The sequence below is a fragment of the Sitophilus oryzae genome, unplaced genomic scaffold (genome assembly GCF_002938485.1).
Source record: "Sitophilus oryzae breed Bouriz unplaced genomic scaffold, Soryzae_2.0 scaffold_1621_pilon_pilon, whole genome shotgun sequence".
NCBI lineage: Eukaryota > Metazoa > Arthropoda > Insecta > Coleoptera > Curculionidae > Sitophilus > Sitophilus oryzae.
The window spans coordinates 243,837-270,998 of record NW_022146305.1 but is presented as its reverse complement, the minus strand read 5'-3'; the positions used below and the strand labels follow the sequence as shown (position 1 = coordinate 270,998).

The following is a 27,162-nucleotide window of genomic DNA, read 5'->3' as shown; positions in this document are numbered from 1 at the left end:
CCTAGGCATAAAAGTACGAAAATATATTATTAAACTGACATACAGTGTCAAAATCAATAAGCGTAACCATAGTTTCTCGATATATAATTACATAAGAGGTATTATTTTAAATTTTATTTTATTTGCAACATTCGAAATTGTTTAAAAAATTATTTGTGACGTTTCAAAAAAAGTAGCGTGTTCTGTTCGTAAAAATGACTTTTTGTGCCTCGGTTCTAATGTCAAATGTACAGCCTAGTCACAATAACTGTCATTTTTACTCCTAATAAAACAATATACTATTTTAATGTTGTTTTTCTACCGAAGAAATACAAAAGAAATACATAAAACCCTTAAGAGTTAGAGTTAGTAGAAATACTTTACTTTTAATTAACAAATTTAATATTCCTATAATTTCTCTGGTTCAACTTACAAAACGAACAAACTATCTCTAACTTTATAAAAACTTTAAAACTGAAAATGACTTTTAAACTATCAATTTCCGGCCATTTGAACTCTGCGAGACTTTTGAAATAAAATATCCTGATCTATTCAATACGTAACTTTAGAGTTTGATGCGCTTTTGGCCATATTGGAATGCAGCCAGCATCTTATAGGAAAATACGTGGATTTTATTTTTCGTTCTTGTTTTAGAACAAGTATTATACTTCCACTATACTTACCTATGACGATATGACATTATGACAATAGTCACCAAACATCATAGAGTAATGATCCTTGAAAAATTTGCAAATTGTTGGTAGCAAGTTCATTTTGCTTTTAAAAATTGACCAAGGCACATGTTGACATGGGTCAAAAAAGAAAATTCTCTCAGGAGATATGGTTCTAAGAAAAGTTACTCATGAAATTATTGCACAGGGCGTTTTTATTTATACAGGGTGGTCAGAACTTTATTCCGGAAACTTCGGCAACATATTCTGCAGATAAAAATAGGTAAAAAAGTTCCTATAAATGTATGTCCTAAAATGCTTTGTTTCGGAGATACAGGGTGTAGAAGTTTTATTTTTATTTCGATTTCTTCCAAATAATTTCTGAAGTAACGTCAATATTTGGATGAAAATTGGTGTCTGGGAGTTTTTTGATGTGAGGAATTTGATTTTGATGTCAATATGACTCCTACTTGTAGAGGGCGTCACCTATATATTTTTAACTGGTTTGAAGAGTAATAACTTTTCGTCTGTACCTGTATAAAACTACTGAGTGAAAAATTATACATTTACGACGTTTCTTACGTAAAAAAGGTATCTTGGTAAAAATCGCTACGGGTAATGGTTCTCGAGATATTTGTAATCGAAATTATTAATACCTGTCATAATTGACATAAATTAAACTAAATATATCTATATCTAAATATCTTGAGAACGGTTGCTCGTAGCGATTTGTATTTGTTATTTGATTTGATTGATATTTTTTACGTAAAAAATCACGGAAATCTATATTTTTCCACACAGTAGTTTTATACAGGTACAAACGATAAGTTATTACTCTTCAAAACAGTTAAAACACATGTAGGTGGCGCCCCATACAAATAGCAGTCATATTAACATCAAAATCAAATTGCTCATGTCAATAAACTCCCAGACACCAATTTTCATCCAAATATTGACGTTACTTCAGAAATTATTTGGAAAAAATCGAAATAAAAATGAAACTTCTACACTCTGTATCTCCAAAACTAAGCATTTTAGGACATACATTTATACGAACCTTTTTACTTATTTTTATCTGCAGAATATTCTGCCAAAGTTTCCGGAATACATTTCGGACTTCCCTGTATAACACTTTAAATTGACGAAAAATTTTTCCGTTGCTTTTTTTTTTGCATCTGATTGTTTAAGACAAATTCAACCAATCAGAGATCACTAAAATCGGTTTAATTGTACTTCTATTTATATAACTTTTTTATTTTTTTGATATCTTAAAGAAAACACAGTTTTATTTTAAAGTAAGTTATAAATTTAAAACCCCTAGATCTAACTGAGTAAAAAACTGAAACCTGTACATAGTTCGATATAAGTTCTATAGTGCATTTGCATTTAAATTCAAACAGAAACCAGCATCGATTTAAACTTTCCAATTCCAAACTGAGACCACCTTCTCCGACGAAGGAATCCAATTAAAAATCTCCAGATTGCTGAAAAACAAAAGAATAATTATAAAGTCCGTTCTGGTAAATTGCATCTATCTATGAAAAATCCAGAAGTTTCCGCGAGGAAAAACGACGAGCAAAGTGTAAAAAGAAAACGGTGGGAAAAAGAAGGAGATGAATCACTCTCTGTGTGGAAACTTTTAAACCTTTTCCCGACTAGAGGCAACTTTGTATTCGCCGATCCGGCTTGCTTTAATTGCTTTTAAAAAGAACGGAAAAAATTAATATGAGATTTTTCCGGGAAATCACGTCAAACCGACGGACGCGACGGAGAAAAGCTAGAGATTCTGAAAATTTTCTCAAAGATAAATCGAAGAAAAATGTACGGCGTTACAGGCGAGACAAAAAGTCATTTTTATTCCGAATAGAACATGCTCATTTTTTTGAAACGTTACAAATAATTTTCTAAACAACAGTGTAATACATTCTAAAGTTTCCAAATGATATAAAAAAATTAAAAATAAAACAACCTATACACTATGCGGAAAACTCTTCGATCCACTTCGGTTTGCCCCGACCTACTTTCGATTCTTAAAAGCGCCTGAAAACTCGTGAGGAGGGTGTGGGGGATTTTTTTTTGACGTTTCTTGTTGCCTTGTTCAATGTTGTTTCGTAATGAGCTATTTCCAAAACGTGGCGGTATCTGTACCCAAGGCAAAGGACTTTTTTTTCATAAATCTCAGTGAAATAAGTGGACGTTTCTAAAATATCTGTTGTTACGATGAAATTTCGTTAATTACATCTCTTTTTATGTTGATATATATTCCACAAAATTAATATTTGAATACGTGTTTAGAATAGGTATAGTATATATTTAAAACAAAACTTTTCAATTAAACTGCAAGAATATAATTAAAATATTTTTGTGATTTAATTTTATTATAATAAATTAGTATATAAAATTGTATTTGATATGTTTGTTTACGGTTGAATGATTAATATAAGAGTAGTATTGCTTGATGAGTAATACTGGTAACATCATCAATATATCGAGCTGATTGGGAAAATTGTTGATTGACCAATCAAAAATCATTGAAAAGCAATGTTCCTTTATTGTTCTTAAGAGAAATCTGTAAACGATACTTTTATTAGCATCCAGCATGGTTTGATTTAAATCCATTCAACTAGCATATATTATACAAAGATTTAGACAATTAAAACCAGCAAAAGGTGCCCGGTGGCGTAGAAATACAGGCTCTCGTCTACCAAACTCAAGGTGTGGGTTCGATTCCCACACACGCCATTTCATCAGCCGACTATTTTTATTAAAAATAAAAATAATTTGGGTACCTAGGTCGACTCAGCCTTAAATGAGTACTTGGGATTCACAATCCTGAGGTAATAATAGGCGGTTGAAGCGTAGTGCTAGCCACATTACCTTTCTTGTATACCGAACGGCTCTAGTATAGCAAGCTGTACCTTGCTATTCCCAAGGCGTTAAACGCTATATACGGGAACTATTATTATTATAAAACCAGCAAAACAAAACCAAATTCGTAAACTAAACTTTGCTACAGACTAAAGTATAAATGTTACTTTACCATAGCCAGAAATAAGAAATAATTAGACGATTTTAAAAGTAAATTTTGTGTATATTTTCTCCATGAGGCGCAATACCGTGGTTGCCGATAAAGGGTATACTAGTTAGTCCCTGTTTTATAATTTTTTACTATATTGTAATTAATAATATTAAACAATGATTAAAACTAAATATTCTTGTGCAACCTTCAAGGAATAGCCAATTTAATCTACCATCGGTAACTGTTTTCATATCAGTTTTTCCATGTTTTCTGAAGCCACCACCACAACGTTTGACCTTGATTGCTTCGTGCTATTTCACAAAATAGTACGATAAATATAAGCTCGTGTTATAAAAATGAGTTCCCACGTTTCCTGAAATAGATCTTTTTTGCTTACACAGTTACATATTTAGTTTTTGCTTACAGTGCTTTACTTTTATGCCTAGGCTTTAAAATGACCTTTTTATATTGTCAGTCACGTCGCAAAAACTAATATTTTTTATGGTATTCAAAGAAAAATGAATTTATTAGCACGTTTTCTGAATGAAAGCGCAAAAATGTAAAGTTCCAATTACTTCTATCAAACTCAAAATCGTGTCTGGATGAAACATGAAAAAACAATTTTAATAAATCAACTTGGGATGTTCCTACGAGCGACAGCACTGCCACCTAACGAAGGTCCTGAAAATTCTATTTCAGTGACAAGATAAACTTTGGCGGTAGGACTGGAACATCCCGAATTGGGTTATCACAATTTATTTGATTATGATACACCGGTATTTCTGACCCAGTTGGCACTGATGGATCGCCTTTTGGGAATAGGTTATTTTTTAAGGTTAATGCAGAAAGTTTGAGTTTTCTTGAAAAAAATATGCAAATTTAAAAGGTTTAAAATAAATTCACGTATATACGTAGGACACATTTATAAAGGGCCAATCAGATTCTGAAAACTAGCAATCCCAATCATTTTTAGATAAAATTCATCAGTTTTTGATAAAAAAAAACATCACGCCACTGATAGAGCCAAATGACAGAAAGATAGACGAAACCACAGATAAAAGAAAATAATCTACTATTAAGATAGATATGAAACTTAATAGTAAAATTTTGGGTCAAAGCGCCCCTCCGTGTTTTTAGTGGAGACTACGTTTAACCCAGCGCCTTCGCCTTTTCTGCTGTAAATGTTTTTTATGTTTATATTTGAATTCAAATTCGGATTTATTTTTAAAGTTAGACTGATATATTAGTATATCAGAGTAACTTTAATAAAACATAAGAATATGTATATTTTACAATTTATTTTAAAGAGTTTCATGTAAATGATCGTAAGTCGACTGGCTGTATAATGAATAGACCGAGATTTATAGATTTTAAAGCGAACGAAAAAAAATCAAACAACGAATACATACCATATATTTTTCTTTTATCTAAGATACATACCTTATCGTCTTTTGGAAACACGTACATTTTTTTTGCAGTTTTGTTAGTTTCTTTGCAAGATGCAACACAACAAGAAAACACCATTTTTACAGTTAATAAATAATAAAACTATTTCTGACTATGATATTTAAAATTTAGATAGATAGAAAATTAAAAAACAAACGAGTATTTGCAAACGCAGGCCCAAATTCAATAAAAATCAAAATTTTTCCTGCGAAAATCAGGCTTTTTTCACTGAAAAGGTATTTTTAATTTATCAGCAGTCATTGTCAAGTTGACAATATACAGGGTGTTTTCGAATTAGTCTAAAAAATTATGGTGTGATTCCTCATGTGTTCTTAAAACAATTTTTATATAACCATTGGGTCTAAAGTAATTCCTTTTTGATCTACAGCGTGTTAAAAATTTTAAAAAAATCGATTTTTTGCTTAACATAAATGGTACACGATTGCTTTCTTAAAGAATTTTTTTCTTGACTGGCCATCCTTTTTCAACAAAATTGATCTTTTGCGTTTTTCTTGTTCATCAAACGGTTGTCGAGAAAAAAATAAATATACTTATTAAGAGCCCGCCTTAATTCGTTTTCTAACGATTTTTTATTTTTTAGATTAATTAGGAAACACCCTGTATATGCATATCACAGGCAACCAAATAAACTAGTAACCTCTAAAAATAATTTTTCCTACCACTAGCGACATACCGTGTTTTTAGTGTGTACTAAATTATTTTATCAAAATTTCACCATATAAGTTTCCAGGCAATGAACGAAACTCAACCGTGCTGTCATATTTATGTACCATCTGTTTTTAACTCTCATAAAAGTGTCAAACCATGTATGATTCTAAAAAAATGAGTTTTATGAATGGAGTGTTCTGTCTACCCATTTAGATGTCTTTGGTGGTAATCCTAGATGGCATCCAGAGGATGTAGGAGGAGGACTTCATTTTCTTTGCCTAATTTGTTCATCTTCTCTAGGCATTCTTTGAGCAACTTTGAATTTATGGTTTCGAGTTGAACGCTAAGCAAAGGCTATTAACAAGATTAACCTTGGGGCCTATTCGTGATTCGACTGATTTAATTCCAAAATGGAGACGGAATGGAAAAATGGGACTGGAATGTATAATTGTCGTCTTCGTTGCGTTGTTTTCAAGACATAAAGAAATGAAAAAAGGCGAAAAAACGTAATTCGACATTTTTTGTCTCGCCTAAACGCAAACCGAGACGAGGTATTTCTGTTTTCTTGGCCCGAGGGGGCAAAACAACAAAAAAAGAAAAATGAATGGCAAACAATAAAGCGGCGTGACAAATTCGGGCCGAGTCACCCGGGGAGGATTGTTTTTTAAATAGAACTAAGACGGCAAAAAAAATCTGGATGGTTTTTTTCGAGAATGGACGATTTTAATTCATTTGCAAGGGACGATGGCTGTCTAAAAATTATTCTTGGCTTTTTAAAATGTGTTCAGTTCAGAGATTTGAATGAAAAAATTAAGGAGCATATAAAAAAACTTAGTTCGAGCGCGGTGGGGACAAAAAATGGCCGACTTAAATTCTGGTTTATTAGTGCCGTTCTAATTTTATTCATAACGTGTAAAAGTATGATGTAGGGTAGACTCACTAATTTGTTGTTTTATTTTACGTAGTTGTAAAAATATATGTATAATTCTAATAAGAATAGATAAGTTATTATAATTATTTATTAACACGAACATCCGATACGCTACTGAAGCAGGTAAGTCAAATTGACGTATCTACTAGCGATGGGAACTATCGAATGAATTAGACTATCGAATGGTTAATGAATGAATGATTTCAACTATCGAATGGTTTTATTCGAATAAAATCATTCATTGATTTGTATACTAAAGCATATGTGACAACCTCGCCGTGCGACTAAATGGTTATCGTTGAGCCACGACTATCGAATGCTTTTGAGTCGTACTAAATATCAATGAAAATAACTACGATAAAATACAGGACATGTAAAGTTTAAGAGAAAATATGAAATGTAGCATTACTTTAATTAATTTGATATATTCCATATGATGCTAAATCGAAGATGTTACAACCTGTAGGTTCTAGAATCTATGTTTGATTATCCATCTATTAAAATAGTGCAATAATATCTATAAAAGTAATACCATTACAAGACGTAATGCAATGTAACCTAAGATCTAAATTATATTTTAAAGATTATATCGACATGAATGTTCTTAACAATCTAACCACTGAACATAGTCTGTACGATATTACTTAAGATGTGCGTTATTGTTTGACTGTAGACTGAAAAGATATAAAATCTAAAACATAAAAACTAGAACGTAAATCTACACTTAGCTGTTCTTTATGTAATCTTGCTTCAAACAGTAGCAGCGTGAGGTGGTCTCGCATCTCTGTACTCAGCCATCCAACACAACCAAAGGGGCCAGCATGAGACACCATAAATTGGTACAGCCTTAACTAACTAGCTTACAGCTGGGAACGAAGCAGCATGGGACTCAAGCTACATCCACGCTGTGGCACTTATATGTAAGAAAAAATCGTTCTTTCTGGGGACACTCGTCCACAGGACATCCGTACATAAGATAATGTCCGTACACAAGACACTACCTTGGACACAGTCCGTATCTTGGACACAGTCCGTACCTTGGAAATAGTCCGTACCTTGGAAATAGTCCGTACCTTGGACCCTAAAAATATGAAACTCTTGTTTAAAACCAAACAAGGGCTAATAAACAAAATAAACCTACCTCGAAATACTTCCGAGGGCTCAATAAATAATAAACAACATGTCCTTTCTTCCATGTAACATTCTGGAGGACAAAAGAAAAGGGACGCCAACGTGCCAGCAAAATACAAATACAAGTTGGGACATCCGTAACTCTACCCTAAAAATATTCAATAATAATATCGAATCTATAAAAGGTAATAACTCATCTTTACCTGTAGCCTCGAAATAGCAGCTGATTCAAATTATACAGCAAGACTTAAATAATCACCATTTCCAAAAGCTGGGATACAACAGAGCGTCAAAACAAAGTGAGGTTAAGCACGGAGACAGTTGACAGAAGCGATGTTGACAGCGCCTCCTCAGAGCAATAACAGGGTTGTGTCGAACGATAACAGGGTTGGCGACTAGAGAACGTTAAAATTACGCGTCAAATAAACTATCCGGCCTGAACGAGAGGGAATCCGGTGATGAATGATAGGCTCCAGACATCATATAATATATATAAAAAAGACATGTAACGAACTAAAAACGTTACAGTAGGGTAGACTCAATAATTTGTTGTTTTATTTTACGTAGTTGTAAAAATATATGTATAATTCTAATAAGAATAGATAAGTTATTATAATTATTTATTAACACGAACATCCGATACGCTACTGAAGCAGGTAAGTCAAATTGACGTATCTACATTCTTTGATAAGAAGTAAATGCAAGAAAAAAAAATAATTAATTAATTTTAAGTGAATTTCACAAATGATTGGTTTACTACACGTTATTATATTATAATAACTTACTAGCGAAAAGTTATTCCATTATTTCGCTCAATTTTTGACCTAGATCTACCGCACGCTACACAACCAACTATTTTAGAGTCTTTTTCGATAAATCGCAATAGTGTCACTGTTAATTTAAGTTCTGCCAAAATACTACCTACATAAATTTACTACATTTAAACAATTAGTAGTAGAATAAATAATAAATAACATAAAATAAGCTCAGTAAACTAAATCCACAAAATTTCCACTCAAATTCAAATGTGTCAAATAAATCGTCAAACAGAACTTTCAAGGAACCCCACCCTTTAGGGCCCTACCACTTGTCTACCTCCGTCGTCCAAAAAATTCTAAATATTCTCTAGGTATTTTATTCCCTGTGAAAGTAATTTAATAATTTAAAAAGAAAAGATAATGCAGTAGTAAACATTGCAATAGTGAATACTTTCGTAGACATTGTTTTACAAAAGGACAAAAACATTTTTCTTAACAAACCTTTTCATTTTAATAATTCAAGAAATAGCGAAATTTTATACGGATAAAAATAAAAACTTTTCTTTAGTTTCTGGATTTTTCTCCGTAAAATATCAAATTTATTTTTACCCTCTTTTAAAATGAAACCATTTTAAAAATATACACAAAATCTTTAGATATAAAAAAAGGAACTGAAATTTAAGAATTATAATTTTTTTTTTGATAAAATATACAACCCACGTGGAATATCCAATTATATCTCGTTATAAACTTTTGTTTTCTTCAAAAATTATAACAATATAACTTTTTTAAATATGAAAGTTTAAAAATATTAAATTAAATGTTGTAATATGAGCTGTCACTCATATTATAAGCTTTCGTTAGGTGATTTTTTTCTTAATTTAGAATCTTTCAAAACACCCTGTGCAATAATTTCGTGAGTAACTTTTCCTAAAAGATTACCTATTTTTCAGTATCACGAAGTGATTTTGGTGACTATTGCTTGATTAACACGTGCTTGGTTTTAATAAATATTAATAACACTAACAGAACAAAGGATATTAAAAAAAATAACTGTAATAAATAAGTGTACAAACAAAAATCTTTTAAAAAATTGTACGCTATTTTTAATAATATAATAAAATTAAAAAATAATAAATAATAAAAACCATAAACCACCAACATCACTCCATTATTCAAAATTCATTCAGTAATAAATATAGAGACAAAACTTTTATTTATCATATACCTTCGGGGAATTAAATAATTTATTAGCGAAATGTTAATATTTTAAATTAAAATTCCTCGAACTGTTTTAGGTTTTAAACAATTTTGTTCTAATTAACTTTTCAAATGTAATTTAAATGCATTCCGAATAATTTGGATTTGCTTCTAGTGTTTTGAATGATAAATGGGTTGATATTTGAATAATTCGAGTCATTAATGATGGGGATATTTTTCAGTATGGTATAAATTGATATTAATACATAATCTATGTGTTAATTGGAATGGTAGTAATAGTATAAATAACCCTATAACCTTAAAGTCTCTATATTATGCAGACATCTATAAAACAGTATAATTAAGTTATAAGAAAAAGATCCAGATATCTACTTTGTTAATTCAAATATTTAAAAGAAACGTTCAAATAGCGAGACCAAGATCAAGACTCCTTTGATCTTGGTCTTGCAGGATCCAGGTCTTGCAGGATCCAAATTTATTTGTTAAAAAATATTTCACAGCGCATTGAAGATAAGTTTTAATGTTACTGGTCTTATTGACTATCGCTTTGCTGAAAACAAAATGCTTTAATAAAAATAAAATGTGTATCATATTTTTCAAAATTGTGTGACAATTTTTTATAAATATCAAACTGAATAAATGGTTATATCCCGGTAATAAATTGCATTGGAGTTTAACCACACTCATAAATTTCACCTGGTAACTGTTGGGAAAAAATGTTAAATTAATAATTTTTCTATTTATACCAAAAGTGATTTATATAATTTATTATACTTTATTATACTTATTTTTTTTGTTAGAACCATTTTCCCATATCTGCTAAAATAAAGTGGTGGAAGAAGGTTAGATTTATCTGTATATAAATGTTAATAACTCCGGACTGGATGATCAGAATCCAACAAACGAGGGCTCGTTTAAAAGAGCGTTTCTTACTCTATATTATACCGTAATAATAATAATAATAAGGTTTTGAACGTAGACGCTAGGGGGCGCTTTTTTACAATTTAACAAACAGCGCGTTTTTTTTTCAAAAAAAAATAAATACGATAATACTATCGTACACATACGTGCTATTTTAGCTGGTAGTAAAGAGTAGTAAAAGCTTAAAAAGTCAGCGAAAACCGCATCTTGATATCTTCTTTCAAACCGAAGATATTAGCAAAATTATAATAAATACCAAAATATAAGCCCTTAATTACCTTATTTTTACAATACAGTATCAGTAGCGCTCTTGATTAGGCCCATTCTAACAAAAAAATAAAATAGAAACAGTTAGTTCATTTTAAAATCGACGAAATACCAGAATACCACAATACCAGATGTATTAATATCTAATAATTAAGAAATTAATAATAGTGAACAAGAAACGATGATTCAGTGAAGTCATGGTAGGCTTTGGAAAAAAGTTGCTTTTCGCGTAATAGTATAAACGTCAAATTGTTATTAGATAACATTTTGATAGTTTTAGCAGCGTTTTTTATCTTTTAAATGCTTTTTCAAAATGCCTTTATTATTTGAACTAGTTGAAGTTGTTGGCATTTTGAAAAAGCAACCAAAAGATAAAAAACGCTGGTAAGACTATCAAAATGTTGATCTAATAACAATTTGACGTTTATACTATTACGTCAAAAGCAACTTTTTTCCAAAGCCTACCATGACTTCACTGAATCATTGTTTCTTGTTCACTATTATTAATATCTTAATTATTAGATATTAATACATCTGATATGATATTCTGCTATATCAATTGTTTCTATCTTATTTTTAGGTTAGAATGGGCATAATCAAAAGGGCTACCGTGTTGTAAAAGTAAAGTAACACTACAGTGTTGTAAAAGTAAAGTAATTAAGGGCTTATTTTTTAGAATTTATTATAATTTTGCTAATATCTTCGGTTTGAAAGAAGATATCAAGATGCGGTTTTCGTTGAATTTTTAAGCCTTTACTACTCTTTACTATCAGCTAAAATTACATATACTATTGCATTTAATTTTTTTGAAAAAACGCGCAATGTTTGTTAAAGTGTAAGACAACGCCCCCTAGCGTCTACGCTCAAAAGCTTATTATTATTGTTTATATGATACAATATAGAGTAAGAAACGCTCTTTTAAACGAGCCCTCGTTTGTTGGATTCTGATCATCCAGTCCAGAGTTATTAATATTCAAATAAAAACAGATCTAACCTTCCCCCACCACTTTATTTTGGTAGATAGGGGAAAGTGACTCTAACAAAAAATATTCAAAATTTACTGAAGATTATGAAGCTGTTACTTATAGTACACCTTATCTAGGCAAAATTGTGTAAAAACTCCATTTTCTTATTTCTTGTTGCAGTTGCGCCCCCTAGCGGTCGTTCTACAAACTTGAAAATTATTTCTAGCAATTTTCCATAGCCTCTTTAGTTATACATTTTTTTTCCGCAGCCGCTACGGGTAATACTTTCCGAGATACAGCCGAGAGCTATTCTTAGTGGGACACCCTGTACAAGATACCTGCTTAATAACCGTAAAAAACTCATCGCAACTTTATTAGAATATTTTGAACGGGAAATTGGCCATTTATGTCCTTTAAGTGCTATTAAGAAGGTGAATTTTATTGATGTAAATGATCTGTTTATACAGGGTGTTTCAAAACAAATGCGAAAAACTTTAGGGGGTGATTCCTTGTTCAAAATAAAGGATAGTTTGCTTTATAAACGTTGGGTCAAAAGTCAACCATTAGGGAGATATCGCGGTAAAAAGATGGCGGAAAAATAATGTTTTTATTTTTTATCTTGAAAACGAAAAGAGATAGACTAATGAAATTTTATGGAAGCATTACTGTTATGAAAACACACTTTTAGGTAATTTTTTTACTTTTTTAAAATGAGTGGAAGGGGTTGAAATAAACTACCCCTATCATTCTTGTTAACGAAATTTAAAGAAAAATCTTATCAAACACATGCAAATGCTTTAATTTGGATAGTTTAGTTTGTTGAGAAACTTTTTACCTTCTTGTGTTTTTTTGATAAAACTCACCGATTGGAAATTAAAAATAAAATGTAAAGCATTACATGTCAGGACAAAAACATTTTTAGAGTAAGAATCTAGTGATATAACGATAATAATAATCATCTAGATAATAACGTATTGCAGTAGAGTAATGTCAAATAAAATAATATTAGGAACATCTTAAAAAGTAACAGCGGCCGACTAGATTTTTTCCTAAAAAAATTACAGCAGCCCACTAGATTCTTTATCAGAAAAGGTTTTTTGTCCTGACATGTAATGCTTTACATTTTATTTTTTAATTTCAAATCGGTGAGTTTTATCAAAAAAATACAAGAGATAAAAAAGTTTTTAAACAAACTAAACTATCCAAATTAATTTTTTTGCATGTGTTTGATAAGATTTTTCTTTAAATTTCGTTAACAAGAATGAATGGGGTAGTTTATTTCAACACCTTCCACTCATTTTAAAAAAGTGAAAAAATTACCAGAAAGTGTGTTTTCATAACAGTAATGCTTCCATAAAATTTCATTAGTCTATCTCTTTTCGTTTTCAATATAAAAAATAAAAACATTATTTTTCCGCCATCTTTGTACCGCGATATCTCCCTAATGGTTGACTTTTGACCCAACGTTTATGAAGCAAACTACACTTTATTTTGAACAAGGAATCACCCCCTGAAGTTTTTCGCATTTGTTTTGAAACACCCTGTATATTTATAATTAAATTATTATTCGTTTGTGACTAAAAGTTTATTTGATATGAACTATAGAAGTCTTTTTTGAAGAAATCCATCCGTCACAAAAAAAGGTACCTACAGACATTATTTAAACAGTACTAGAGTGAAATTTTCTGTTAAATATGTAATTAACTGAAATACGAAAAAATCTAGAAATATGTCAATAATACTAACAATAGCGGCATTTAATTAACTACAAATAGCAATTTCCGATTGTCGCGGCCAGTCCTAATGGAGGATCAACGGGTTATACGGAGATTTATGGCTGTCAACGGGCCCGATCCTCAATGGTCGAGTAATGATTAATTAATGCCCTAAATTGCCCTAAAATATTACCTGTCGGTTATACTAAAGGTTAAATAGGGGATCCCCCGCTGACAGCGCACATCAAACCAACAAAAGGCGCAACGAATTTGATGATGTCATTCGTTTAATGGCTTAATTGTCAACCGTAGACCAATGTCATGTTTTAGAGATAGACGGGACACTGAAATAAAACAAATAAATCCGTCATTTAGTGCCACCTAGTGTTGGTATGTCCGTCATTTAGTGCCACCTGGTTGTAAATCCGTCATTTAGTGCCACCTAATAATGGTACTTTTTTAAAAAAGAGAAACAAAAATAAATTAATTATAAATATATAGACCGTTAATATTATATTTTCATTTTATTGATTTTATGGAAAGCACTGTTCATTAAAATGTTGTATCCTATGTTATAGGGCTTGTTTCTCTCTACAATTTCCTGTCTCACAATGTACCGTTTGTGTCCGGGAAGAGATCATAGGTTCATAGTTGTCGATTTTTGAAAGACATCAGTATGTGTATATTATTTCGTATATTTTTCATTTTATTGATTTTATGGAAAGCACTGTTCATTAAAATGTTGTATCCAATGTTATAGGGCTTGTTTCTCTCTACAATTTCCTGTCTTACAATGTACCTTTTGTGTCGGGGAACGGACCACAGTTTCATAGTTGTCGAGTTTCGAAAGAAATCAGTACATGTATATTATTTCGTATATTTTTCATTTTATTGATTTTATGGATAGCACTGTTCATTAAAATGTTGTATCCTATGTTATAGGGCTTGTTTCTCTCTACAATTTCCTGTCTCACAATGTACCGTTTGTGTCCGGGAAGGGATCATAGTTTCATAGTTGTCGATTTTTGAAAGAAATCAGTTCATGTATATATATTATTTCGTATATTTTTGAATATTCTGAAAAATTCATGGAAATAGGGCTAAAAGTAAAAAAAAATCAACACTTTAAACTTGAGTTTTTTTGTATCTCGGTGTATATACAAAAAAATTTAATATTTACATAAATAGAAGATGATATAATAAAATATAGATAAAATAAAGAGAACATGGTTTATATAATTATATTTTATGATATTATACTTCTAATTTTGATATTTCTGGTTAATTTTTTGGATAGAGCAGTAAATTAAGTTTATGATGCTGATAATTTTTAAGAAAAATATATTTCAAAATGCTGTGAACAAAAATCCCATCCGCTCTCCATGGTAATTTCCATAATTATTATACATAAAAACGACAAGAAAAAGCGCGCCTTTTGAAATAAATCACGCCATCTTGCCGAACTAATTAAGATTCTGGATCGTCCTCCGTCCATTGCCATTTATCAAATCGGCCAAAACGCTCTTTACGGCTTCTTATATTAGAAATCGTGACTTCATCGGCGCGCCGTAAATTCCGATAATAGATATTTACGGCGGAATCAACTGAAACGATTATTTGACGGGGACGGGTCTCGCAAGCCACTGGCTGACAAATATTGGCTTTTTTTCCAAAGTAATAAAGACCTGTAGCGACAGTTTCCAGGTGAAATTTATGGAAGCAGTTAAAACGGCAATGCAATTTATTGCCCGCGAGACGTTCATTAATTCAGTTTATTTATAAAAATTGTCACAATTCTCAGTTTTATGATGATCATTTTATTATTTTTTTCCATAGCAACTGTTAAAATTGCCTTATATCTATCAAAAATAGTACTTTAACCGAAAGGGCAGATTAAAGATACTTTAACAGCGAGGATAGGTTAAAAACTTTATTTCTTCTTGCACGTTTTTAATTGCTTCCATTTTTGAAATTTTTTGTAGTCCTTTTCATAAGTTATTCGGGATTTAAATGGAAGTAGTTTGGATATGGCGTTTGTCGCCTCAGCCTGAATATCTGTTGGTAATTTATTTATTTCGTCAATTCAATCAGCAATCGACACAAAAGAGAATTAAAAAATATTGACTCAACAACAACGTTGACAGAGAGAAAGCTTTATTTATTCGTCAAATTACATAGAAACCAACGCCAACCCAGCACAATATTTTTTCTACTCGTAATAAATTATTTGAAGTAATAATTTCTGAATATTTTTTAAAATCTAACTCGCTATGAAAAAGATATTGTTTTATACATGACGATAAAATTGCCATCCGCCTTCCGAAATTTTTCGATCGACGATAAAATACCATTTTATCGTCTTGTATAAAAAATAACTATTAATAAGACAATTTGAAGCCCGAAAATAAATACAGGGTGTTCCTTATTGACATACTAATATTTAAAGGGGTAATTCATCAGTTAATTTCTGAGATACAGGGTGATAAAATTTTCTAAAAAAATCGTTTTTTTATAACTCTGATTTTATTATAGATATAATTATGAAACTTGATATACGTTTTCTATGTATCAAAGTACCTTTTTTGGTGTACAAAGAATTTTATTTATTTCAACCAGTGCCGTTCATACGGGGTTTACATTCATTATTTTTAGAGAAAAAAGTGGTATGCCACTAACTTCTCTTAAAATGAAAATTATTCTCAAAATCTTGATTCATTTCTAAACGTTTTTTATCTTTTATACTTATACTGCTCTCTTTTCTACTCATATAGTTCATATCAAATAAACTTTTAGTCACATAATTAAGCTTAACCGACACAGTGTTGCCAATATTTTCTTTTAATCAAAATATTTTATGAAACAAAAATAAATTAATTATAAATATATAAACGGATATTTACATCAACAAAACTCAGTTCCTTAACAGCATTAAGGGATACAAAGGGTCATTGCTACCGCTGTTCCGTTCAAAATATTCTAATAAGTTTGCGATGAGATTTTTGCAGCGCCTACTTAGCTACTCGTATCTTGTACACTTTGCACAAAAAGAGATTCTGGAAAGAACAATGTCCGACTGCAAGGTCTGCTAGTAAAAAATTTTAAGCCTAAAGTATCACAACACAATTCATTAAACCGAATTAAAAAACTAAAGTGTCACAATGAATGACAATGTGACATTTTTTACAGCAAAGCTACCACCTGAATCCGTTTAACTGGTGTCGAATATTTATGTAAATATTGTCTTATTTACGTTTAGAGGTATATTTGGGAAAGATTTTCTTTCTTTGTTTTCCCTTAACGCTCGATTGGCATTTGCTCAAGCGAAATTCATGGATATAACCCGACTCCAGATGAGACAGGCAGCAGAGTGCTGAAAGAGGCACAAGAACAGGCAATCTTGACGCTTTATATGAATAAGGCCTTATTTGCATGGCACGTGGAATCGACAAGGTAGCTATCGAGTGGCAAAAGCGTGCCATTGGGAGATAATAGAGATTTGGATATAGACCAAATGTGCGTTTAAATAAATGTTTGCTGTTTATGTGGAGTCAAATTCTGTTATTACATATTACGATTTGGAAACTTTACTTTGACACCACCACAGTTGTTTTTTACATGTTAAAAAGCCTTTGAATTTTTGCTCTGTTTACATTTTTAAGTTTAATATTAAATATTAATTTAACATATTTCCCAGGTGTAATTTATAAGGGTAGTTACAGTCCAATTTATTATCACCGATATGTTTATTTATTCAGTTTGATATTCATAAAAAATATTGTCACAATTTTGGGGATTATGATACACATTTAATTTTTGAAGCGAAACTTGTTTATGTGCGTTGGGAGTAAAATCAAGACAGATAGATAGACAGACAGAGACAGATAGTTAATGCACACTATCCGTTCCATATCCTTTCCTTTCATACATTTTTTTTTGCTGAAACAGTGTTGTCAAGTACTTTTATTTCTTCTTTCACCTCTTAATTAAATCTGTTTCCTTCTTCAAAAGATACAAATTTTTTAAAATTAAACTTTCGTAATGATATAAATTGTACAATAAAAAGTATGGAACTCATACGGAACGGAAGCTTATGTATAGCGTCAATACAATAAAAAATGCGGAACGGATATGGAATGGAAGCGGAAGGTATAGTGATAATCAATCTTAAATGCTATGCCTGGACTGACTTTTCTCAAAAAAGTGTAATTTTTCAGAAAAAGTGTAAATTTTCAGAAAAAGTGTAATTTTTCAGAAAAAGAGTAATTTTACAGAAAAAGTGTAAATTTTCAGAAAAATTGTAAATTTACAGAAAGTGTAAATTTACAGAAAATGTGTAAACTTTCAGAAAAAGTGTAAATTTATGGAAAAAGTGTAATTTTACAGAAAAAGTGTAATTTTACAAAAAAAGAAAAATTTTTCAGAAAGTGTAATTTTACAGAAAAGTGTAATTTTTTAGAAAGTCTAATTTTACAGAAGATGTGTAAATTTTCAGAAAAATGTAATTTTACAGGAAAAGTGTAAATTTACAGAAAAAGTGTAATTTTTCAGAAAAAGTGTAAATTTACAGAAAATGTGTAAATTTTCAGAAAAAGTGTAAATTTATGGAAAAAGTGCAATTTTACAGAAAAAGTGTAATTTTACAGAAAAGTGTAATTTTTTAGAAAAAGTCTAATTTTACAGAAAATGTGTAAATTTTCAGAAAAAGTGTAATTTTACAGGAAAAGTGTAAATTTACACAAAAAGTGTAATTTTTCAGAAAAAGTGTAAATTTTCAGAAAAAGTGTATTTTTACAGAAAAAGTGTTAATTTTCAGAAAAAGTGTAAATTTTCAGAAAAAGTGTAATTTTTTAGAAATTTTACATATAAAGTAAATTTACAGAAAAAGTGTAATTTTACAGAAAAACTAAGACTTAATACTCTGCACAATAGAGTGTTGCCACTAATTGAAACCAACTTTTGACTTAATATTCTCCTGAAAGAACTCCGTCAGCATTATAATGACAAAAATGTCAGACGATTCAAAAGAAAAAGAAAGAGGAGTGGAATACGAAAGCAAAAATTTCTTTGTTCTTCGAATTAATTAAATTCAGACTGAAGTAAAAGACTTCCTCTAATGAGGCCGGTCGTTAAAAGATCCATCCGAGTTATAAACGTTTAGTTTTTGAGAGAAGGAACGCTCCAGTTATAAATGTTGTGCCCTTTGACCGAGAGAACTAGATGGCTTGTCGAGGGAGCAGCTAAACCGGCTCCTAGCTCCACTAATTAAGGAGCTATTGTTCGGATAGTAAGGGCCAGATAATAAGCCTTTTGAGGGAGAAAATTGACACTCTTCGGTCGAACAAAGCAGCTTTAAGCATCTCCTGATTCGTTTTAATGCTTCCTACCTGAAGTAAAATGCATACAACTCGTGTTTTTCTATTGTAGATATTTTTTTGTTAAAAACTGTAGAAAACACTGTCAACATCATTTTCATAATGTTGTACTTTTTATTTTTATTTGTTTTTTTTTCTGAGTGTATTTGCAAAGAAAGTATGTAATGTCCTAAATATGATAAAATAAAAATAATTTATCACTAAATATAAAGATTGTAGTTCATAGAATGTATGATTAAACAACTGTTTCTTTCAAAATACACTTTTCATCAGACTTTCGTGTACGTGTACTCGTAATGTGAAATATAAAACCAATATAAATTAGGCTTTATAAATTATCTGCGTGTTATCAGAATATAGTAGCATAATTAGTGGGATACTAATAACACAAAAGAGCATTTGATATGAAATTTCTTTTAATTAAGCAAGTGCATTTTTAATTAGCCTTAATAATTGATGAGGATAATGAGACATATCATCCTTTACTTAGTTAAATTATATTAGATTGCTTTTACCGTCAGTAAATTATTAATAAGCTTAAAAATGGAAGAAAACCCTTCCAAAAATCAGGTAATTAATATACAGTATGTCCCCGAATCATCTTTACAAGAAGGAACATTTTTTTTGAAGAAACAGAATTTGCATGTTCTAAAATTGGTTTTTATTTTTTTTTAATTTTATATCTCAAAGTCTATTAAGTCAAATTATACTCTGTTTTTTTTCTCAGGTACGATTTCGACAGACGATGACAGAAGAAAAGCAGATGACGTCCCATACCAATCTATTTGTTTTATTAAAAAAAGTTTCAAATATTTTTTAAGTTAACTATGGATGTGTTTAAATATAAATCCGTCATACGTCGTCTCTTATTATTTTTAACCACTTTTATTGGTTTATTTCAAAAACGACAGATCATATTTCAATTTTATTGGTTTAAGGAACGATGAACGACAAACGGACGCCGATACGTATGAATTCGCCTTTAGATTTTTGAGACTTGTCAAAGTCTTGCCAAATTATAGGTTATAATTTTGTGTCAACTTATGTGAAATATCTGCGTTTTGGAAGATGATGCATTTTGATTCGTGTTATTACGTGTGTTTTGTGTCTTTTGAAGTCAAGTGGAGGAAAAATCGAGGGAAAATTAACTGTAGAGCCAGAGCACAGTTTATAGTTAATACCCGCTGCCCAGGCAGAAAGTCTTGTACACCAATAAAGTTACCATCAATAAAGTTTGTATACCATCTCGTCGTAGATAAGTGCATCCCGTATATGGTATAAGGATCGTACTAAACATATACTACTGAAGTAGCTGTAAAATATCGACATCACACGATAGGTAAATAATGGATTTTAGTACTGCAGAAAAATAATGCCAAAAGGTACTGATGGTTTAAAAAAAATAAGATTAATAGTTAATTAATCAACCTTTAAGGTATGAAATTTGGTAAGTGTTATTATTAATAAAATAGTTTGTTTTATTTATTCCTGTGGAATATTACAAATTTGTATTTGTACATAAGTTATATTGATAAATATAATAATAAATACGGAAAGTTTCTTGAAGCTTGAAAGTAAGAAATAGTTCTTTTTTATATTTTTTTTTTGGTAAGTGGTGTTTTTGTCTTGTTTGTTTTGTATTAACACATACCGTTTTTTTTAAATAAAATAACTCGATAAATTTTTTTCAGTTTTATACAGTTCTTTTTCACAATATTTTGAAGCAATCACTTATCAGTCAAATTTTAAATATATTAATTTCCTGCTATGCGTTCCAGTTGTACCAACTTATTTCCTTTTAAAATAAAATAAACTACTTTGAAATTAAAATGACAGACACATCTATCACTGTCAAGGATCTTGTCGTTGGACAGACTATACTGTGCGACGAGTTATTTAACTTAAGGAAGACGGATCCTATAGATGCATAAGTACACGGTGATTAACTTTCACCACAATCTACATTTATGTATATACATTAAATTTTATTTTTCTATTTAATTTCCTTACCTCCATCAAATCCTTTTTGACACACCACCATCACAGAATGATGAGTCACATTTATAAGCCCACAACCCTGCGGCGGATCAGGTTTCCCAGCCGGTACTATGTGGTACGTGCACGCTATCCTTTGGACCCCAATCTCATTCTTGCCACGGCACTGGATAGTACCGTAATCGGCTGCTTCGTGTGGGATGTAGGTTAGGACACTTGTACCACCTTCTTTTTGGGAGTGTTTGGTCAAGTCCTTGGAGATGCCGGGGGTACTGTTGAAGCTCCATTGGAAGTCTGATGCTTGTGGTTCGGCGTCGACCTGAGAAAAAAATAAAAATAGTATAGCAAATTTATTTTTTTTAGATAGAAGAGAAAGAAGAAGAGATTAAAGAATTAGGAATTAGAATAATGCAATTTTACCGTCGTGTATAAAACAATATTTTTTTCCATAGCGAGTTACGTTTTAAAAAATATTCAGAAATTATTATTTCAAGGAATTTATTACGAGTAGAAAAAATGTTGTGCTGGGCCGGCGTTGGTTTCTATGTAATTTGACAAATAAATAAAGCTGTCTCTTTAGTTGTCAGTTTTGAGTCAATATTTTTGAATTCTCTTTCGTGTCGATTGCTGATTGAATTGGAACCAGAAATGGCTCAAAACGAAATAAGTAAATTACCAACAGATATTCAGGCTGAGGCGACAAACGCCATATCCAAACTACTTCCATTGAAATTCGGAATAACTTATGAAAAGGAATACAAAAAATTTCAAAAATGGAAGCAATTAAAAAACGTGAGAGAAGAAATAAAATTTTTAACATATCCTCGCTGTTAAAGTATCATTTAATCTACCCTTGTGGTTAAAATACTATTTTATCTACTATTTTTGATAGATATAAGGCACTTTTAACAGTTGCTATAGAAAGAAAATAATAAAGTATTAAAAATACTTTAATACAATATAAATATACCGTATATCTTTCAGTTTTCTTAATTTAAATGAAAACACTAAGCTCTCGAGTTCGGTAAATCACCCCATAAAAAAGAAATTTCGTAATAATAAGGTCTAATAAATTTCGGAAAATTAGAATTTGTATTTCACACCGGGAGACTACGTATTTTCTTAAACCCTGCTTACTTATTTGCTGGATTATCCCCAAAAAGTTTGTAAGGTTTAGGGATCCCACGGCCTGGGGATTTTAGCCAGAAGACAGGGTTATTTTTTTTGAAGTCGTATTTATGGGGTATTTATTTTCTTTACGTTTATTTTTGTATAATTTATTTAATGATATATGGTGTTTTTTTTTCATTTACCCTGTATTTTCGTAACCTTGTTTTTGTTGTATTCCGGTACAAATGTAAATATCAAAGAACTTTTATTAAAACACGTGAAATTTTATGGTTATGAGCGTGAAAAATAAAACAAAAGTTTGACAAATTTCAAAAATTTTAAGTTCCGCAAAAATGACTGATTTTTGAAATAAACCAATAAGACTGGTTAAAAGCAACGCCATGACGAATTTATATACAGGGTGTTTCAAAAAACATGTGCCATCTCTCGTGGGGAGATTCCTCACGTATGTTTTTTGAAACACCCTGTATAAACCCATCCATCATCATCATTATCATCATCATGTAGCCATCGTTGTCCACTGCTGAACGTAGGCCTCCTCCATATTTCTCCATGTCTCTCGATTTTGGGCCGTCATCATCCAATTTCCAGCAATCCTCTTTACATCATCGGTCCAGCGTGTCGGTCGTCTGCCTCTGCTACGTTTATCTGCTCGAGGTCGCCATTCTAACAATCTTCTAGTCCACCTGTCTTTAGATGTTCTCGCCACATGACCTGCCCTTCTCCATTTCATTCGAGTTACGTGTTCCACTATGTCTTTAATTTTGTTTTTTTGTCTGATAGTGTTATTAGGAATTTTGTCTCTTTTAGTTATTCCAAGCATGCCTCTCTCTATGGCTCTCTGGGCTACTCTTAAATTTTCTGCTGACTTTTTCGTTAATGTTAGAGTTTCCGCTCCATATGTAATTACCGGCAAGACGCATTGTTCATAAACTTTCCTCTTCAAGCATATGGGTATATCACTTTTAAAGATCTCCCGCAGTTTGCCAAAAGCAGCCCAACCTAAACCTATTCTCGTGTGTTTGGTTGTTCTTTCCGATTTGTATTTCGTGCCCGAGATATTTGTATATATGTGTTTCTTTTATGTCAGCGTCACCTATTCTGATGTTCTGTGTCAGCACTAAGTTTGTCATTTGCGTTTTACTCGTATTTATCCGGAGACCGACTTTTAATGAGGCCTGCATTAATTCTTCGAGCATCTGCTTTGAATCTCCGATGTTATCTGAGACAACGACGATGTCATCTGCGAATCTGAGATGTGTCAACCTTTCACCATTGATATTTACGCCCCTATTCTCCCAAGAGAGTGATTTCATTGCGTATTCAAGGACAGCTGTAAAAAGTTTAGGCGAAATAGTATCCCCTTATCGAACTCCTCTGCCTACCTCAATTTTATCTGTTGTTTCGTGAAGTTTTACAGTTGTGGTGGCATTACTATATATGTATTCTATAAGCCTTGTATACCTATAATCTACTTTTCCCTGCTCCAATGCTGCTATTATTGATGTTAATTCTACTGTTGTATTCCACAGATTTTTCTATCAGGACTTTAATTACTTGAAGATGATCGTTTGTTCCATAACCTTTCCTAAAGCCTGCCTGTTCTCTTGGTTGATAGAACTCTAGTTTACGTTCGAGACGTTTGGCAATGATTTTGGTAAACAGCTTATACAAGTGACAAAGAAGGCTTATCGGTCTATAATTTTCAAGCTCGGTGATATCGCCCTTTTTATGGAGAAGTATCGTTATGGCGTTGTTCCATTGAGACGGGATTATTCCTTTTTCAAGGCATAGATTAAATAAGTCTTTAATCCATTTTAATAGTGTTCCTCCTCCGAGTTTTACAGCCTCAATCACTATGCCGTCCTCGCCCGGGGCTTTGTTATTTTTCATTTCTTTTAAGGAGTTTCTGATTTCTTCTGTAGTTATTTCCGGTATATCCCTGGTTAACTATCTTTTTGCACAGACGTTTTTGCACAGACCAAACCAATCCAAACCAAACCCATCCATAGTTAACATAAAAACCTATTAGGAACCTTTTTTAGTGAAATAAATGGGTTGATATTGACGTCGTCTGCCTTTTTTCTGTCATCGTCTGTCAAAATCTTCCCTGAGTCCTATGCCCGAGTCGTAAAAATGTGTTTATATTGAACATATTTTTAATGAGTGATCTCCTTGTTCAAAGTTGTAAACTAATGTATTATTTTTTATCATTGTTTTAAATTATATAGTATAAAAATCTTTAAAATAAATAGTAGTTCATAGAACATAGAATTTGATATTTACATTTTAGTATTGGTTGTTAGGTTAGGTTGTAACTGTTTCCTTGTGTGTATATTACAGAAATAAACATAATTTCAATATAAACCTCAAGAATATATATTATCTTGTCAGGCTGCAGGGTCGTAAATGGAACGGCAATAAAAATAACATCGCCTTACAGGGAATATCCCTGTCCCTCTCACCCCTGGACTACCGGATATTCCTTCAGGCTTTGTGGAGGAGCTTTTGGAGATAATCCAGAAAATAAGTAAGTGCGCTTCGGGATAATACATTGCTTGCCAGGCAAGCGCGCCGCTATCCAAATTTTAATTTTGGAAATTTATTGGGCCTTATTGCGGCTGGAATTCTTTCTACCGGCAAGCGTAATTTATTATTTTCTCCGGGTAATACACTGTTCTGTTCTGCCTTTTAAATAACAAACGATTCGAAAAGAACCCTTACCCGATTTCTGATAAAATTAAAAATTTTGCTAGAAAAAAAGAAATTTCTAGAATGGTAAAAAACTCATAATCTAAGAGCTAGCAACGTTTTCGAGAAAGTATTTTAAGTCGTCTGGCTCTTTGATATATCTTTTACTATGCTCTCTGGAACAGCATGTGGGCCGTCTGGCTGCCGATACCCGTTGCGTTCACTACTGCGCATCGGAATTTAGGAATTTAGTCCTATAAATTCTAGTATTGAACATAAATCGAACATGTCTCCATAGCGCAGTGCGTAGAGTTTCCGACTACGAACTGAGGATTCAGAGTTCGAATCCGGGTCAGGGCAAATACTTTTTTATTTTATTTTCGTTTATATTCTCATAGTAGAGTATTAAATGATTTTGGTGATTCAAAAAAAAAACAAATATTATAATACTTTACTATAAGAATATATTTTTTTTAGACAAATTTCCCTCATCATTTTTTTTCTACACCCCTAAATGAGGCGATTCGGTGGGACATATTGACGTGTTTTTCTTTCTTGTCATTTTCCAAAATAAGAAAAAAAACGAAGGAAAATTCCTTATTAAAATCGCTGTCGATCTAGATTAGCTGTACGTAAGGGGAGTTATTTTCCAGATTATATCCGAGGAAAAAATGAAATGAAGTAAAAAAAGAAAAACATTTTACAGATTCAGTTTGGAAAATGCTGGCGACAACAGGAAATTAACTGAGCTTAATATAGTATTCAATTTATTTTTATACGTGCAGTATGATATTTTTAATCAAAAATAAATAAAATTTTGGATAAAAAAAATAGGAAGGAGTATAATCCTATTCACGAATTAATGCATGATTGATAGTCTGGTCACTTTACATAAAATGTTTATATTTTTTCATCAATTTAAGAGAAAACAAATTCCAGCAATCTTTCCTGCTCCAAACGGTGTAAACCTCATACATTACTCTCCTAGACAGATAGAAACATCTTAATCATCAATTTCCAGAGGTGCGAGACGTCGGCCTGCTTCGGGCTAATAGGCCGCGATTGCAAGATGCACCTGAGGCGCTAATAGATGGCGCCGGGGCGGTTTGAGCCGCTCGTTTAGCCCTGGCACGCTTCCAATTATCTGGAAAGTGGTCGGGAATTTTGTGCGTTTAACTCTATTCCGGACGTCCCGGGTTTCAGGGTTTCTGAAGTTTATTTGTTCGATGAGGCTAATGAAATTTTCCGGCTTTAATTATATAAAACATTTTATTTTTGAAACATGTTTATTTTGAACCAGGAAACCTAATAATGTTTTTCTTTAATGGAAAAATTAATAAGGAATTACGAACCTAAAGAAGAACCGTACGAAAACTCAAAAAAATTGCTAAATCCTTTGACAATATTATATCCAATTGCAAGTCTGACTTATTGGTGCGCCAGCCTGAGGAGTAGTGGCGTCTCGTGGTTATTATTGTAGGGAGGTCAATATCTAAAAATATTGCGTCGATTTGTTTTAGGACGCGACCAAATTTAACTGGTTTCTTACAAGGTACTTAGTTATTGGTACGTTTAGTTAAAGGAAAATAAATCTAAAAATAAATACAAATTATGTTAAAATGAAACCTACCCTTACATTTTTAAACAGGTGGTCTAGTGCCATTTCACTAAAAATATAGTCAATGTTTTTTACACAAATTTTCTACAGTAGGATTTAAAAGACACTTTAATAATAATGTCACAAAAATATAAATACATATACAGGGTTGTTCACCACATACGACACGGAGTATTGTAGCTAAACGATGAGATTTTTACAAAAAGTCTTGGGTTCGATGAAGGACTATTAGAGGTACAATTTAAAAATAATTTTACAAGATACAGAGTGTCCCAAATAAGTAAAAAATATCAAAGTTGTATTTTTTTAAAGGGAACACCCTGTATATTATTACATTTTTAGTTTCTACGGTTAAAATAAAGGTAAATTTGATTAAGGTTTATTATACTTAAACCTTACCGTTTTTGAAATATTTTCAATTTTGTGAAATTGCAGTAAACATTTTAAGGCTTCATTTCTCCAAGGGTACCAAAGTTTTTAATACTAAATATTTACTGAAGTTTATTTATTGATCAGTTATTTTGTTGCTATAATAAAAATAATACTACCTTATACAGAGTGCCTAAAAATTTATTTTAAATAATTATTAGCTTCAAACGGCAATAACTTGTTTAATTTAAACGGAACACGGAGAATCAGATGCACAATTTAATTGTCTATCA

The 27,162-nt window shown here is 31.4% G+C and overlaps 1 protein-coding gene across 1 annotated transcript in view; it reads right to left on the bottom strand.

Annotated features, from left to right (window-relative positions):
• Window positions 1-27,162, bottom strand: part of LOC115880277 (nephrin-like) — a 275,606-nt gene that overhangs the window by 38,219 nt on the left and 210,225 nt on the right. The window contains exon 9 of the mRNA XM_030897460.1: window positions 21,076-21,379. Coding sequence (XP_030753320.1) covers window positions 21,076-21,379 — 304 coding nt within the window. The remainder of the gene's footprint in view (window positions 1-21,075; window positions 21,380-27,162) is intronic.